Below are 16,807 nucleotides of genomic sequence, written 5' to 3'. Positions count from 1 at the left end.
GCTGGCTTCTTCCCATCATTGTAAATTTATCCACCTGTTGTCTTTGTAATTACCAACTTTCAGATTAGGTCTCTGGGTGGATGTCCAAGTTGTTAATTCCCAGGGCCTAAATATGAGCAACCCACTGCGACGGCCAAAACAGCGGCGTTAAGACTGATGGTGCTTTTCTGCCCATGAATCTCCAGTCTGGCTTCCTTCTTGAGTCTGTAATAGGCGACTCTGCCTTCCCAGAGCTCCAGACCTCGGTCAGAAGGGGAACCAGTCCCGTTTACTCTGCACCAAGAGCTGCTGCATCAAGGTGCCGGCAAAACCGCTGTGCCGGCCACAAGAGTCGCGCTGGCGACCCGTGCGGCTCCTCCACTTGGAATCTTCTGCTCCGTGAGCGACCAAAATTTGTCTGAAAGTGTGGTGTCCTCTCATTCTCTGCGCTTTCACTGGGAGCTGCAATCCTGAGATGTTAGCGATCAGCCATCTTGGATCGTTCTCTCTCTCTTTTTTTTTTTTTTAAGACAGAGTTTCACTCAGTTGCCCAGGCTAGAGTGCAGTGGTATGATCTTGGCTCATGGCAACCTCTGAGTCCCTAGTTCAAACGATTCTCCTGCCTCAGCCTCCCAAGTAGCTGAGACTACAGGCACCTGCCACTACACCTGGCTAATTTTTGCATTTTTAGTAGAAACAGGGTTTCACCACATTGGTCTTGAACTCCTGACCTCAGGTGATCTGCCTGCCTCGGCTTCCCATAGTGCTGGGATTACAGGTGTAGTGGGATTACAGGTGTAGACTACAGGTGTGAGCCCCTGCACCTGGCCAGGATTTATGTCTTTTTAATATTCAGGGTCCATTTTACAAGTTACGGTAGCTGTAGTCACTTTAAATACTTTCATTTTTTAGCTTTCATACTAGAGTTTAAAGTGATGTTTGTACCACCATTATGTATTAGAATATTCTTGATTTGACTATACTTTTGCCTTTACCCATGAATTTTATACTTTTGTATGTTTCTATGTTGCTAATTAGCCTAACAATTTGAATTGTATTGCCCCACTCTGTTGACATCCAAGGTTTCTGCTAAGACATATAGTCTTACAGGTGTTGGTGAGGATTTGGAGAAAAGGAAACCTTGGTATACTGTTGGTAGAAGTTTAAATTTAAATCGATACAGCCATTATGGATAATAGCATGGAAGTTTATCAAAAAAATTAGAAAAAGAACTGCCATATGATCCCGCAGTCTGCTTCTCCATATTTAGCTAAAGGAATTAAATCAAGATCTTGAAGAGATATGTGCACTCCCATGTTCATTGCAACATTGTTCACAACAGCCAAGATATGTAAACAACGTAAATATCTGTCAAAAGATGAATGGATACAGTATGATGAATACATAAAATAAAATGTGATTTAGCCTTTAAAAAAGGAAATCCTGGTCCAGGCGTGGTGGCTAATGCGTGTAATTCTAGCACTTTGGGAGGCCAAGGCAGATAGGTCACAAGGTCAGGAGTTCAAGATCAGTCTGTCCCACATGGTAAAACTGTCTCTACTAAAAATACAAAAATTAGTTGGGTGTGGTGGTGGCATGCCTGTAGTCCCAGCTACTCAGGAGGCTGAGGCAGGAGAATTGCTTGAACCCGGGAGGTGGAGGTTGCAGTGAGCCAAGATGGTGCCACTGCACTCCAGCCTGGGCTACAGAGCAAGACTCTGTCTCAAAAAAAAAGGAAATCTTATCGTTAACAGCACCATGGATAGACGTGGGGACATTATGCTTAGTGAAATAAGCCAAACAGAAAGGCATATAATCTGTGATCTCACTTACATATGTAATCTGAAATAAACTCATAGAAGCAGAGAGTAGAACGGTAATTTTCAGGGGAAGGGGGAAATGGGGAGGTGAAGTTCAAGGGTACAAAGCTGCAGTTATACAGATATATGAGCTTTGAAGATATACTACATGGCATAGTACCTATAGCTCATAACACAACTATTTTATAGTTAAACATTTCTTTAAATTTTTTTTACAATTTTATTCATTTTGAAGTTGGATCTTGCTCTGTTACCCAGGCTGGAGTGCAGTAGTGCAATCATGGTTCACTGCAGCCTCAAACTCCTAGGCTCAAGCAATCCTCCTGTCCCAGCCTCTTGAGGAGCTGGGACTACAGGTGAATGCCACCACACCCAGCTAAGATTTTTACATTTTTTTCTAGAGATGTGGTCTCACTATGTTGCCTATGCTGGTCATGAACTCCTGGTATCAAGTGATCCTCTCACCTTGGCTTCCCAAAGTGCTGGGATGTGAGCCACTGTGCCTGGCCCTAAAATTTCTAAAATAGATATTATGTTGTATTCTTAATGCATAGTGAGACACACAAATAGTAATAATAATGAAGGGGAAAGAAACCTTTGTGATGGATATGTCTATGTTTTTATGATACTGATGGTTTCACAGGTGTATACTTACCCCAAACTCATTAAGTTGTATACATTAAATATGTACAGCTTTTTATGTCAATCATTACCTCAATAAATGATTTTAAAATATAAATTGATAGGTGAGCCTCGGTCAGTCATTAGTCTCTTGATGGTTTCCTCTGGCTTATCTCCATTCTGCTTCATAGATGGCCACAGTCTTGATTATTTGATAATTCTTTATACCTTTATCTTTTATTCTTTTTCACTATGTGATATTCTTTTAGTTGAGCCTTATTTGAACTCTGAATAAATGAATATTAATGGAATTAACAATGAAAAGGTTTTTTCGCAAAAAGATATATTTTCATTCATGACTATTTACATTTTTCTTGCTTAAAGAATATCATATAACTGATACCTTCTGAAATGTTTCATGCTTTTAAACTATGAAAAGGTTTTTGAGTGGTTCCTTTGCCTCTGAGTTTCACACGATAGTGACTGAGGCTGAAGAAATCCAATTTTATCCAGTCCAATGATGGTGGTGGTTGGGCTTTTTTCAAGTTGATTTTTTACTCTTGTGAAAAATACCTATCCTTTCATTTTGGTATCTGTCTCTAAGTACAAATATACGATAACTTTTCTGGATGTTGGAGAAAAATCACTGTGCTGTAGATTATGGTCAAGTTCAAATTTACAGGAAATAGCAGTGGAGTATATCAATTCACCTTCCATTCGCATGTAACTATTTCTTTATTAGCAGTGGTCACCGATACTTGGGAGTGTCCAATTGACTGATTTTTGTCCTTCTAATATGTAAGAAATTGGATCAATTTATTTGATATATTTCATTTGGCTATATCAAGGAGAGAGATGGACCTTTTCCTGTTTTTTTTTTTTTTTTTTTTTTTGAGACAGAGTCTCACTCTGTCACCCAGGGCTGGAATGTAGTGGCATGATCTTGGCTCACTGCGACCTCCATCTCCCAGGCTCAAGCAGTTCTCGTGTCTCGGCCACCTGAGTAGCTGGGATTACAGGCCCGTGCCACCACACCTGGCTAATTTTTGTAGAGACAGGGTTTGCCATCTTGGCCAGGCTGATCTCAAACTTCTCACCTCAAGTGATTTGCCCACTCCGGCCTCCCAGAGTTCTGGGATTACAAGCGTGAGCCACTGTGCCCAGCCAGACCTTTTCTCATATATGATGTGTTATCCTCTGTTAAATATGTTCTCATTATTTTCCCATTTTTAAATCATGTGTTCACTTTTTATTTATTTGGCTATTTTATTTACTTATTGACAGTGTCTCACTCTGTTACCCAGGCTGACGTGCAGTGGTGCAATGAGAGCTCATTGCATCGTCTAACTCCTGGGTTCACATAATCCTCCTGCCTTAGCCTCTTGAGTAGCAGGGACTACAGGTGTGAGCCACGATGGCTGACTGTTCATTTATTTTTCCTCAGCATACTGATTCATTTATATTGCTTGTATGCCAGATACTTCTCTCGCTTTATGGTCTCTTTAACTTTCTTGATTTTAGTATATTTGAACTTTTCAGTCTCATCCTTCATGGCTTACTCTTATATGAGAAAATTCTCCCTATTTTTGCATTAAAAAAAATTTGCAGCCAGGCATGGTGGCTCACGCCTGCAGTCCCAGCACTTTGGGAGGCTGAGGTGGGCAGATAATTAGGTCAGAAGATTGAGACCATCCTGGCTAACATGGTGAAAGCTCCTCTCTACTAAAAATACAAAAAATTAGCCGGGCATAGTGGCGCGCGCCTGTAGTCCCAGCTACTCAGGAGGCTGAGGGAAGAGAGTTGCTTGAACCCAAGAGGCGGAGGTTGCAGTGAGCTGAGATCACACCACTGCACTCCAGCCTGTGCAACAGAGCAGGACCCCGTCTTAAAAAAATTACCTGTGACTTTTAAGAGAGTTTTAATTATATTCTTCACATTTAAATCTATATAAATTGATTATTGTCTATGGAATAGAGCTGATGCAATGCATTTTTCCAGTTAGATAACAGTTTGTCCCTTCTACATGTATTAAAGTGTTAGTGATCTCCTCTACTACCCTACAATGCTTGATCTATCAATCAATTTTCCTTATAAATGTCAGTTAATTGAAGACTCTTTTCCCCTCCCTTGTTCTAGTTATCTCTCTGCTAGTATCTTGCTGTTTGGAGTATTATAGTTTGAAAATCCTTGATACATACTAGGCAAGTATTTTTGTTATTCTTCAAAAGACTTTACCCATTGTTTGACATTTATTATTCCTTTTAGGTTTTGAAAAGCAGTTTTTCTTGACTCCTAATAAGGCTGTTTTAGGGATTTGTAGAATTTTAAAAAGATGACATTTGGGAACAGTGACATCTTGGCGACACTGAGTTTGTTCTAAGAGCATGTACCAACTTTTACATTATTTCATTCTGTTTTTACATTACCCAATAACATTTTTTTATTAGGATTATTAAGTATCCTTCATTAGTCTTATTTAGTCATAGTTGGTGTGGAGGAAAGCAGATGCAAGCCTTTAAATGTTCTTTCCTCATGTAATCATATGGAATGGGCTCAATTTCCCAAACAACAAGTTGCGATAGGATATATTGTCTGCTAGGGAAGCTCCTTAGAGACCTAGTGCTCAGAGTGCCTTTCGGGGGCTGATCAAGTTGACAGCCTCTGCCTAGCATGTGAAAAAGTCCAGACTCTAAGAAAGAAAAAAGCAGTTCAGTATGTACTCTGTTGATTCCATAACCATTTAGGCACACTAAGCCACTCTTATCGCTTAGGTTGGTGGAGTCCCTCCAAAATTCTCACTTCCCAGTTACTGGTGAAGGACAACAAATGTTTGGAGACCACAGAATCATATGTGAACTTTTTATGAATTGGGTATATACCCTTAGGCATTTAAGGATAAGTAGTCTCAGGTTAACATTAGTAAAGTAAGACTACTTATCTTCTGCACACGACGTAGTAGGAATTTCTTTGAACAAATGCTGCAGAAACACAGCAAGGAGCAATTAGGGCTCACCTGATAAGCTCATTTCACTCCCTTGACCCACCAACAAGAAAGGTATGGATATTCTGTTACTTTACCTAATAGGTAAATTCTAGTATCAGAATTGCTCTTTGGGAGCATTTTTTCTGTCCCCTACATGTGGACATCAGTGGGTTAATTATCTTTTTCACAGGCCAAGATTTAGGGGAATTATGCCACTGAGGGATTTCTGGGCTTTGGTGTCAGGATCTCATGCTACTGTACCCCTCATGGGAGCTTAAAATGAGAGAAGTTGGAAGGATGACTGGTCTCTAGAGTAGCTGTTTGAGAATCACTTCTTCCTGAAATTGGAGAAAGGGAATTTCATATCCTTTTGGAGGACAGCACTGCTGAACCCTTTGAATTTTGTAATCATGAGCAAATTCAGTATGAAACCATTGTGGACTTCAGTGAACTCCCTTGCAGATTGCCAACTGTTAACCTGTTACTCATCATCAGCAAGTCTCAGCTTACACTGTTAGGTTTCCGAGGGAAAGAGCTGTTCTAGCATCTTATCATCTCCATCCTATGTGTGCTAGCAGTGGTTGCATCCCATGAGTATAGAGATTTTTTATTTTTTATTTTTTTGGGACGGAGTTTCGCTCTTCTTACCCAGGCTGGAGTGCAATGGCGCAATCTCGGCTCACCGCAGCCTCCGCCTCCTGGGTTCAGGCAATTCTCCTGCCTCAGCCTCCTGAGTAGCTGGGATTACAGGCACGTGCCACCATGCCCAGCTAATTTTTTATATTTTTAGTCGAGACGGGGCTTCACCATGTTGACCAGGATGGTCTCGATCTCTTGACCTCGTGATCCACCCGCCTCGGCCTCCCAAAGTGCTGGGATTACAGGCGTGAGCCACCGCGCCTGGCCGAGTATAGAGATTTTTTTAAGATTTAATATTCATGAAGATCTAAGTTGGCATGCCTTCTTCCTCCTGCCTGTGCTCTAACATCTAACATGGGACAGGGAGAAAAAAGAAATACTGGGTACATGATAAATATTACACAAGTTAAAATTAATATTTCACTAAAAGAATATTTTCACTCAACCAGTTGGATCTGACTAATTTAATGGTCTGCAGTACTTCAGGACAGCATGGCCAGCAGGATGTTGTTACAAGTTGTGCATGCGCTCTGGCTTCTCAGTGTAGTAGTGGGGATAGAAGAAAAAATATACAATTCTTCAACATATACTTATTCTTTAAAATCTCATACAGATTTTACCCTATGTTTCATGGGATGCTGAGTGATATGGTACATAATAAGGCAGGAGATAAAAAGTATTTTTCCTACAAGGAATTGTTGGTTTTAAACTGGAAATATTTGCTTTGTTGAATAGCATTTCTCCAAGGTGCTATGTATCCTGTCATTGGAGAGCATAAAACTTGAAATAATCACAGTAAAAATGTAGAAATAATTTCCAAGTATTCATGGCAGTGTTAAATTTATGAAGAAGTAAGCATGGACAGAGATTTGAGTTCTGATGACAAAGTTACAGGACAAATGGAGAAAAGGGAATTAAATATGGATTTTTTATAAATTGAGTATATATATCCCCAGTGCTGTCAGTCTCACCCATCCTCCTCTATACATGTGAGATGTTTCAGGACTCAGTGGTCTTTGAGGATGTGGCTGTGAACTTCACCCAGGAGGAGTGGGCTTTGCTGGGTCCCTCTCAGAAGAAACTCTACAGAGATGTGATGCAAGAAACCTTTGTTAACTTGGCCTCTATAGGTAAGAATGAAATTATTCCCTCACTTAGTCAAGTAGAGAACAAGTGTTTCTTGCTCATCAACAAGGTTCCAAGATTTAGAATGTTGAAAGGGAATACGTTAGTAAATAAATCATATAGGATAACAGCTCATCATAGATTTAGAATCTAATAATTTTTATTTAATTTCTAATAGTTTTAATGATTTTTTCTGGGCCTGCATTTTAGGGGAAAACTGGGAGGACAAGAACATTGAAGATCACAGAAACCAGGGGAGAAAGCTAAGGTGAGTTGTACTTACAAAAGAAAAACTGTTCCATGAGAGAATCTTAGCATGTCATTAAGTTTTAAAAATGAGTAATTGAGCCGGGCCCGGTGGCTCATGCCTGTAATGCCAACACTTTGGGAGGCCAAGGTGGATGGATCACAAGGTCAGGAGTTCGAGACCAGCCTGGCCAAGATGGTGAAACCCTGTCTCTACTAAAAATACAAAAATCAGCCAGGCGCCATGATAGGTGCCTGTAAACCCAGCTACTCAGGAGACTGGGGTAGGAGAATCACTTGAACCTGGAAGGCAGAGGTTGTAGTGAGCTGAGATCACACCACTGCACTCTAGCCTGGGCGACAGAGCCAGACTCTGTCTCAAAAAAAAAAAAAGAGTAATTGAAAGAAATAAGCCCCATTTTATATTTATTTATTTTTAGAAAATTTTTGCCAAGAAAGTTCTCTTAAAAATGGCACAGATGTTCAGTATTTGAAAATACTTCACCTGGAAACAATATTAAGAAACTATATATTATGAATTTTGGCTAGGCATGGTGGGTCACGCCTGTAATCTCAGCACTTTGGGAGGCTGAGATGGGCGGATTACCTGAGGTCAGGAGTTCAAGAACAGTCTGGCCAACATGGCAAAACCCCTTCTGTACTAAAAACCTAAAAATTAGCCAGGTATGGTGGTGGGTACCTGTAATCTCAGCTACTCATGAGGCTGAGGCAGAAAAATTGCTTGAACCCAGGAACGGAGGTTTCATTGAGCCAAGATTGTACCACTGCATTCCAGCCTGGGCAACAGAGCTAGACTTTGTCTCAAAAAAAAATAACTCTGTATTATGAGTTTTACTGTTTTGATAATAGTTCTGGTCAAGTACTCTTCCTGAGCATTAATTACATACACTCCCCTGAAAATGGCAAAAGTATAATTCTACTACCTATTAATGATCGTGAAATCATGATTATAAAATTATTATTTTTAAAAAGACCCTAATTGTGTGCTTATTTTTTTATAGAAGTCATACGGTAGAGAGGCTCTGTGAAAGGAAAGAAGGTAATCAGCTTGGAGAAGCCATCAGTCAGACTCCAAATCCTAAAACAAACAGGAAAACCTTTACTAGAGTAAAACCATATGAATGCAGTGTGTGTGGAAAAGACTATATGTGTCATTCATCTCTTAATAGGCACATGAGATCTCACAGTGAACATAGATCATACGAGTATCAAAAATATGGAGAGAAATCATATGAATGTAAGGAATGTGGGAAAAGATTCAGCTTTCGAAGTTCATTTCGAATACATGAAAGAACTCACACTGGAGAGAAACCCTATAAATGTAAACAGTGTGGCAAGGCTTTCAGTTGGCCCAGTTCCTTTCAAATACATGAGAGAACTCATACTGGAGAAAAACCTTATGAATGTAAGGAATGTGGGAAAGCCTTCATTTATCATACAACCTTTCGAGGACACATGAGAATGCACACAGGAGAGAAACCCTATAAGTGTAAAGAATGTGGGAAAACTTTCAGTCATCCCAGTTCATTTAGAAACCATGAAAGAACTCACTCTGGAGAGAAACCCTATGAATGTAAACAATGTGGAAAAGCTTTCAGATATTACCAAACTTTTCAAATACATGAAAGGACTCACACTGGGGAAAAACCCTATCAATGTAAGCAATGTGGTAAAGCTCTTAGTTGTCCCACATCCTTTCGAAGTCATGAAAGGATTCACACTGGAGAAAAACCCTATAAATGTAAAAAATGTGGCAAAGCCTTCAGTTTTCCTAGTTCCTTTCGAAAACATGAAAGAATTCATACAGGAGAGAAACCCTATGATTGTAAAGAATGTGGGAAAGCATTCATTTCTCTTCCAAGCTATCGAAGACATATGATAATGCACACTGGAAATGGACCTTATAAATGTAAGGAATGTGGGAAAGCCTTTGATTGTCCTAGTTCCTTTCAAATCCATGAACGAACTCACACTGGAGAGAAACCCTATGAATGTAAACAGTGTGGTAAAGCCTTCAGTTGTTCCAGTTCCTTTAGAATGCATGAAAGGACTCACACTGGAGAGAAACCCCATGAATGTAAACAATGTGGTAAAGCCTTCAGTTGTTCCAGTTCTGTTCGAATACATGAAAGGACTCACACTGGAGAGAAACCCTATGAATGTAAGCAATGTGGGAAAGCCTTCAGTTGTTCCAGTTCTTTTCGCATGCATGAAAGAATTCACACTGGAGAGAAACCCTATGAATGTAAACAGTGTGGTAAAGCCTTTAGTTTTTCCAGTTCCTTTCGGATGCATGAAAGGACTCACACTGGAGAGAAACCCTATGAATGTAAACAGTGCGGTAAAGCCTTCAGTTGTTCCAGTTCCTTTAGAATGCATGAAAGGACTCACACTGGAGAGAAACCCTATGAATGTAAACAGTGTGGTAAGGCGTTTAGTTGTTCCAGTTCCATTCGAATACATGAAAGGACTCACACTGGAGAGAAACCTTATGAGTGTAAACAATGTGGTAAGGCCTTCAGTTGTTCTAGTTCTGTTCGAATGCATGAAAGGACACACACTGGAGTGAAACCTTATGAATGTAAACAGTGTGATAAAGCCTTCAGTTGCTCGCGTTCCTTTAGAATCCATGAACGAACTCACACTGGTGAGAAACCCTATGCATGTCAACAATGTGGTAAAGCCTTCAAGTGTTCCCGTTCCTTTCGAGTACATGAAAGAGTTCATACCGGAGAGTAAGCCTATGTATGTAAGCAATGCGGCAAAGTTTTCAGTTGTCCCATTTCCTTTTTTGTTGTTGTTGAGATGAAGTCTCACTCTGGTGCCCTGGATGGAGTGCAGTAGTGTGATCTCAGCTTACTGCAACCTCTGCCTCCTGGGTTCAGGCAATTCTCCTGCTTCAGCCTCCTGAGTAGCTGGGACTACAGGTGTGAACCACCATGCCCAGCTGATTTTTGTATTTTTAGTAGAGATGGGGTTTTGCCACATTGGCCAGGCTGGTCTCAAACTCCTGACCTCAGACGATCCACCCACCTCGTCTTCCCAAAGTGTTGGGATTAAGATATGAGCCACCACCCCCGGCCCCCATTTCCTTTTGAAGACATGAAATTATTCATATTTCAGAGAAACCCTATGAATAAATGTAAGACATGGGAATATCTTCAATTCTCTAGGTGTGAATATGGGGAAGCATTCATACTGGACAGAAAACCCTGTGAATGTAGGCAGTATGGAAAAGCCTTCAATGGTCATATGACTATTTGAGGACCATGAGAAGGCATGTGAAATGTAAGGAATTTTCATATGCCCTGTAAACGTAAAGAATTTATAACCTTAAAAATGTAAAGAATGTGGAAAACCCTATAAATGTAAAGGATGTGGAAAACCTTTATTTGTTTCAGTTTACTTGGAAACCGTGAACAAACTCTTACTGGAAAGCAACTTCTTGAATATAGGCATTGTGAGAAAGCCTTCAGTTTGACCCATGTACTTATATGTGAGAATGCAGACTGGATAGAAATCCTATAAAAATGAGAAATAACAATGTTTTGAATTTTAACAAATGCTCATGTGAATACTCCCTTATGTGTGAAACTTCAGATTTGTATTGAAACTCCCAATAGGGAGGTACTATGTAAATGTAGATAATATGGGAAAGCCTGATGCAAATTAATTCATGTATATTGTTCTAGAAAATTCACACGACAGAAATGGTATAAAACTTATAAATGTATTATCAGTTATTCTGAGTGGATCTCTGAACTATGGATTTCTATTTATTACTTTCACAAAAGAATATTGAGATGAGATAATTCTGTAAGCTCTTAAACAGTTGTATTGATAGTATTTTTTCATTAAATAAGTTACTGAAATTTTGTCTTCCCATATTGAAGTCTGTTAGATTCATGAGTGAATTGAAATGTATTTGTAATAAGCTAGTAGTATTGATTTTTATTTTATTTTATTTTATTTTTTGAGACGGAGTTTCGCTCTTGTTACCCAGGCTGGAGTGCAATGGCACGATCTTGGCTCACCGCAACCTCCACCTCCTGGGTTCAGGCAATTCTCCTGCCTCAGCCTCCTGAGTAGCTGGGATTACAGGCACGTGCCACCGTGCCAAGCTAATTTTTTGTATTTTTCGTAGAGATGGGGTTTCACCATGTTGACCAGGATGGTCTAGATCTCTCGACCTCGTGATCCACCCGCTTCGGCCTCCCAAAGTGCTGGGATTACAGGCGTGAGCCACCGCACCCGGCCTTGATTTTTATATATATTTTTTAGTTGTGCTGTAAGGGGCCATCAAAAAATAACAATTTGATAATCTTTAGCATTTCCTACTGGCCTTATGTGGCAGGTACTAGATATCATTATATGTATTTCATCTTTCTTCCTGACCAAAAGAAGCATTTTTAGAGGAGGGCAGAGTATCCTTTTTTCTATTTTTTCATGATAAGAAATAATCATAATAAATTTTTGAGTATGCAAAATTTATCATATAGTAGACTCTCTCATTGGAATTATTATTTTCATCTACTGTTCTTTGCTATTTGTAATTCCTTCTGGCTGTGATTTGGATAATAGACTTTGCAATAATAAGAGAGACCTGAGACAGGACCATATATATATGGTTCTATAGCTGGAAATGGCTGTCCTGGATTGTGTTAACATGAGTAATGTTTTGACCTATGTTTTCTATTTCCTTTTATGGCTCCATATATAATTCACTAATAGCCTACTTGCAGGAGATATGGAAGGCAGAAGTGAAGAAAGCATTAGTCAGGTTTTATAGCCACTGTATGTGGAGACAGATGGATGCATGGGAGCTTCAGGGACACCTGTTTCCACCACATTTTCCCGATCCTTTGCCCTGCTGATTGAGAGTATTCTTAGAACCACCGCTAACTGCTTGACTGCCATATTTTCTTTTTTCTTTTTAATTTTTTTCTTCTTATTTTTTTGAGACGGAGTTTCGCTCTTGTTAACCAGGCTGTAGTGCAATGGCGCAATCTCGGCTCACTGCAACCTCCGCCTCCTGGGTTCAGGCAATTCTCCCGACTCAGCCTCCTGAGTAGGTGGGATTACAGGCACGTGCCACCATGCCAAGCTAATTTTTTGTATTTTTAGTAGAGACGGGGTTTCACCATGTTGACCAGGATGGTCTTGATATCTGGACCTCGTGATCCACCCACCTTGGCCTTCCAAAGTGCTGGGATTACAGGCGTGAGTCACTGTGCCCCACCTATTTTTTTATTTTTATTTTTTTAAAGATGGGGTTTCACCGTGTTGGTCAGGCTGGTCTTGAACTCCCAACCTCAGGTGATCCGCCCACCTTGGCCTCCAAAGTGCTTGGATTACAGGCATGAGCCACCACGCCCAGCCAACTGCTGTATTTTCTTTCTTTTTTTTCTGAGATGGAGTCTTGCTCTGTTGCCCAGGCTGGGGTGCAGTGACACAATCTTGCCTCACTGCAACCTCTGCCTCCCAGGTTCAAGCAGTTGTCCTGTCTCCTCCCAAGTAGCTGGGATTCTAGGCGCCTGCCACCATGCCCAGCTAAATTTTTTTGTATTTTTAGTAGATACAGGGTTTCACCATGTTGGCCTGGCTGGTCTCAAACTCCTGACCTCGTGATCCGTCCACCTTCGCCTCCTAAAAGGCTGAGATTACAGGTGTGAGCCACTGTGCCTGGCCCCAACTGCCATATTTTCAAAGACTTGGTTTTCCACAGAATGCCTCCAAAATTTCTCAGATATGCACTGCAGTTTGGATTTTCCTAGAAACTCTAATGTGTCCACCAGGCAACTATTTAGACTCTTAAGGTTGGGAATATTCTCTGATGCTCTGACTCACCTCATCTCTAGGTTGAATTTATCAAAGGTATATGTAATAAACACCATGTTTTGTTTACAGTACCAGTGACTATATGTTTCTGATTCCACCAAGACAACTACAGTGGTGAATTCAAAAAGAACTGCATGGGTGTTTGTTCCTCTACTGCACTGCACATGAATGCACTTACCCAGTCCTGCAGCGTAAGAATAAGCACCTTCCTAACTGTCGGTGTTTTATTACAGGTGAATGTAATCTCATTATACTTTCAGTTTTGTTTCATTGTATGTGATTAAAAACTATGTCTGTTTTTATTGAACAAAAGCTTTCGTAGATATTTCTTAGAAATATTTTATTAACTGTTTTAAAATAACTTGTATGCTATCAATTGTCTCTTGTGCAAGTATATATTAAATATTCCATTGCAATTATAGATTTTCAGATTAAGTTTTTAAGTTTATTGAGTTAATCCTCATATATTCTGAGTCAATATTATGTGCATATAAGGTCAAGTATTTTCCTTAGGAATTTATTTTTTATTTTTCACCACTGTACCAGTGCATCCTTAGGAATTAAAACAATTTTTTTGAGACAAGAGTCTCACTCTGTCACCAGGCTAGAGTGCAATGGTGCAATCTCAGCTCACTGCAACCTCTGCCTCCCGGGTTCAAGTGATTCTCCTGCCTCAGCCTCCCAAGTAGCTGGGACTACAGGCATGTGCCTCCATATCCAGCTAATTTTTATATTTTTAGTAGAGATGGGGTTTCACCATGTTGGCCAGGATGGTGTTGATCTCTTGACCTTGTGATCCACCTGCCTCGGCCTCCCAAAGTGCTGGGATTATAGGTGTGAGCCACTGCCCCTGGCTAGGAATTTTTAATTTTTTATTCTTAATATAGTTATTACTTTTTCCCACAAAACCAATTTCTCATGCATTAGTAATACCAAAGGCTTAAATCATGGTGGTTTCAGTGCCTTTTTTCCAAAGATCACCAGGATCACACCTGTTGTCAGGAGAGGAGTGATGGCCGGGCGTGGTGGCTCATACCTGTAATCCCAGTGCTTCAGGAGGCCTAAGTGGGCAGATCATGAGGTCAGGAGTTTCAGACCAGCCTGACCAACATGGTAAAACCCTGTCTCTACTAAAAGTACAAAAATTAGCTGGGCGTGGTAGTGTGCTCCTATCATCCTAGCTACTCAGAAGGCTGAGCTAGAGAATTGCTTAAACTCGGGAGGCAGAGGTTGCCATGAGCCAAGGTCACATCACTGCACTCCAGCCCGGGTGACAGAGCAAGACTCCATCTCAAAAAAAAAAGAGGGTGCTTAAAAGGACTTATTTTTGGATTTGGATTTTTGTTAGGTGACTTGATTGCTAATCCCCAAACTGAGACTTCTGTGTGTTGCATGCTGTGAGATGAACTGAATTGTATCACTGGTACTCGTAATTCTTATCTAGAGGCAGGAAGAATGAAGTAGAGCTAAACCGAATTCCTAGGAAACCACTCACTGAGATTAGTGAATAGAGGGCAATTTTGGTCATTTTAATGGCTTCAACTCTGTTCTCTTTTATCATTTTTAGAGTCATGGTTACAGAATGTCCTTGTTTTTGTTTTGATCCATCATGGTTGCTCAGTAGCTTTGTCTGATGAAGGAAGTGTGACATTTTTCCTTTCAACAGGATAAGACTTGGCTTTACCTGAGTGTGAGGTCAGATCCTAGTCCTGTGGAACTGGTCTTAACCTTTATTATCTAAGCATAGAAATATTTCTTATGGTGTATTGGTGAATGTTTTCAACGAAATATCTCAGTTAAAATATGTAAGTTCACTTAGTCTTTAGCAAACTATATAATACTTTCTTTTCCTCCTTTGTGTACTAACAGAGTCCTGTAAGTGTAGATAAGTTTTCAGAGACCACAAATCTAGCAAGGTACAAAGACAGAATCACTGTTAAATCAAGCCATCTTGCTCTTCATGCCAATTTTTTTTAACAGCTCTCATAGACCTGGCATTGTAGTTTCAAAACATACACAGTTCAGCAAAAATGATAAAGACATTCTAGGCTTTGGGTACAGAAACATGAAACAAGTTCTTGCCTTCCTGATGCTTATAATTATGGGAAAAGAGAGACGGTAACAAAAGGTAAGGATTTGGTTTTTAAGATGCAATTAAGATCTCTGAAGGAAGGGCTGGGCGCAGTGGTTCACGCCTGTAATCCCAGCACTTTGGAAAGCTGAGGTGGGCAGATCACTTGAGGTCAGGAGGTTGAGACCAGCCTGACCAACATGCGAAACCCTGTCTCAACTAAAAATACAAAAATTAGCTGGGCACGGTGGTGGGTGCCTGTAATCCCAACTACTCGGGAGGCTTAGGCAGGAGAATTGCTTGATCCCGGGAAGCAGGGATTGCAGTGAGCCAAGATTGTGCCATTGCACTCCAGCCTGGGTGACAAAGTGAGACAGACTCCATCTCAGAAAAAAAAAAAAAAAAAGATCTTTGAAGGAAATGAAATAACAACCAGCTTGTGAGATTAATAGAGAAGCTATGGTTGTGTTGGTTTGATACCTTAGCTTTGGAAGGTAGGGACCTCCATGAGTGAGAATGTTGTCAGTGATCATTTGTTTCCATTATCTAACTTATCTTAAACACTCAGGAACTGCTCAGGTTTGATGTATACTGGGGAACAATACAGTCCTACATCCCTGGGATGAGCAGTAAGGATTCCCCATAAACAAAGGCAGAGATACGGTTCATCTTTATTTTTATAATTGATAAAAATTTTGAGACATGTGAAGTGTGATCATGAGTTTGGACATGAGTATTTTGGATTTGAGATTTCCTATTGATTTGGGCCACAGGTGTTGGTGATGTTTACATGTCTGTTTAATGTCATTTAAGGATTCTTAAATTGCCTTGGATATTTGGCATGATCATTTTGCTGTTGTACAGATTGAGAGACCCAATATGCACCACCCAAAAGATGTGTGGATCTGATGGCAGTTTTCAAGGAATAATGGAGGTGAGTTGCAGACAGGGAATAATTTTGCTTAACAGCCTGATGTAGTGGAAAGGAAGAATATCTGGTGTCATCATATAAGGAAAAATTTAATGCCTTCTTATAAGAGGAGTAGTTTGAATCTTTTTGTTTCAATGATCCAGAAAGCCCCCAGATCTCAATTTGGTATTCATATGTTTGGGACGAGGGAGAAAAAGTAAATATTTGTGTCTTACCAAATTTGACCGAAGAAAACAAAATCTCTGTCCATTTTTTCAGTGATAACTTACGTTAGCACTTAGCACTGTGATTTCATAATGATGAGTATCTCATTTGATTGCCCAGCCAATCACTTCTCCCATCTTTCAAATGAAGAAAGTTAAACACAGAGCACAGGGTCTTACCCAAACTCATGCAACTCAGAATCGTGGACTCTCTGGGTTTTGATGTCCTAATGTGTGCCACCTGTACTGGACACTACCCAAAAAGTTTTTGTTGTTGTTGTTGAGACAGGGTCTTGCTCTGTCACCCAGGCTGGAGTACAGTAGTGCAAT

The 16,807-nt window shown here is 40.2% G+C and overlaps 2 protein-coding genes across 18 annotated transcripts in view; both read left to right on the top strand.

Annotated features, from left to right (window-relative positions):
• The window catches only part of ZNF709 (zinc finger protein 709), a 55,790-nt gene extending 42,097 nt beyond the window's left edge, over positions 1-13,693 (top strand). For 3 of the 8 annotated variants that reach the window (XM_035286534.3, XM_078360653.1, XM_035286533.3), the window contains 3 exons: positions 7,046-7,172; positions 7,378-7,435; positions 8,436-13,693. In XM_035286534.3, coding sequence (XP_035142425.1) covers positions 7,139-7,172; positions 7,378-7,435; positions 8,436-10,173 — 1,830 coding nt within the window. In that variant the 5' untranslated portion in view covers positions 7,046-7,138 and the 3' untranslated portion in view covers positions 10,174-13,693. Of the gene's footprint in view, positions 1-4,556; positions 4,622-7,036; positions 7,173-7,377; positions 7,436-8,435 lie in introns of all 8 variants that reach the window. The other 5 variants (XM_035286532.3, XM_054250126.2, XM_078360654.1 and 2 more) reach the window with 4 other exon arrangements.
• The window catches only part of ZNF799 (zinc finger protein 799), a 47,252-nt gene continuing 40,507 nt past the window's right edge, over positions 10,063-16,807 (top strand). For 9 of the 10 annotated variants that reach the window (XM_078360650.1, XM_078360644.1, XM_078360645.1 and 6 more), the window contains exon 1: positions 10,063-16,277. In XM_078360650.1, coding sequence (XP_078216776.1) covers positions 16,185-16,277 — 93 coding nt within the window. In that variant the 5' untranslated portion in view covers positions 10,063-16,184. The remainder of the gene's footprint in view (positions 16,278-16,807) is intronic. The other variant, XM_078360642.1, reaches the window with a different exon arrangement.

Source organism: Callithrix jacchus, chromosome 22 (assembly GCF_049354715.1).
Source record: "Callithrix jacchus isolate 240 chromosome 22, calJac240_pri, whole genome shotgun sequence".
Taxonomy (NCBI): domain Eukaryota; kingdom Metazoa; phylum Chordata; class Mammalia; order Primates; family Cebidae; genus Callithrix; species Callithrix jacchus.
The sequence above is the reverse complement of the archived record's forward strand: the minus strand, read 5'-3'. Positions and strand labels throughout refer to the sequence as shown.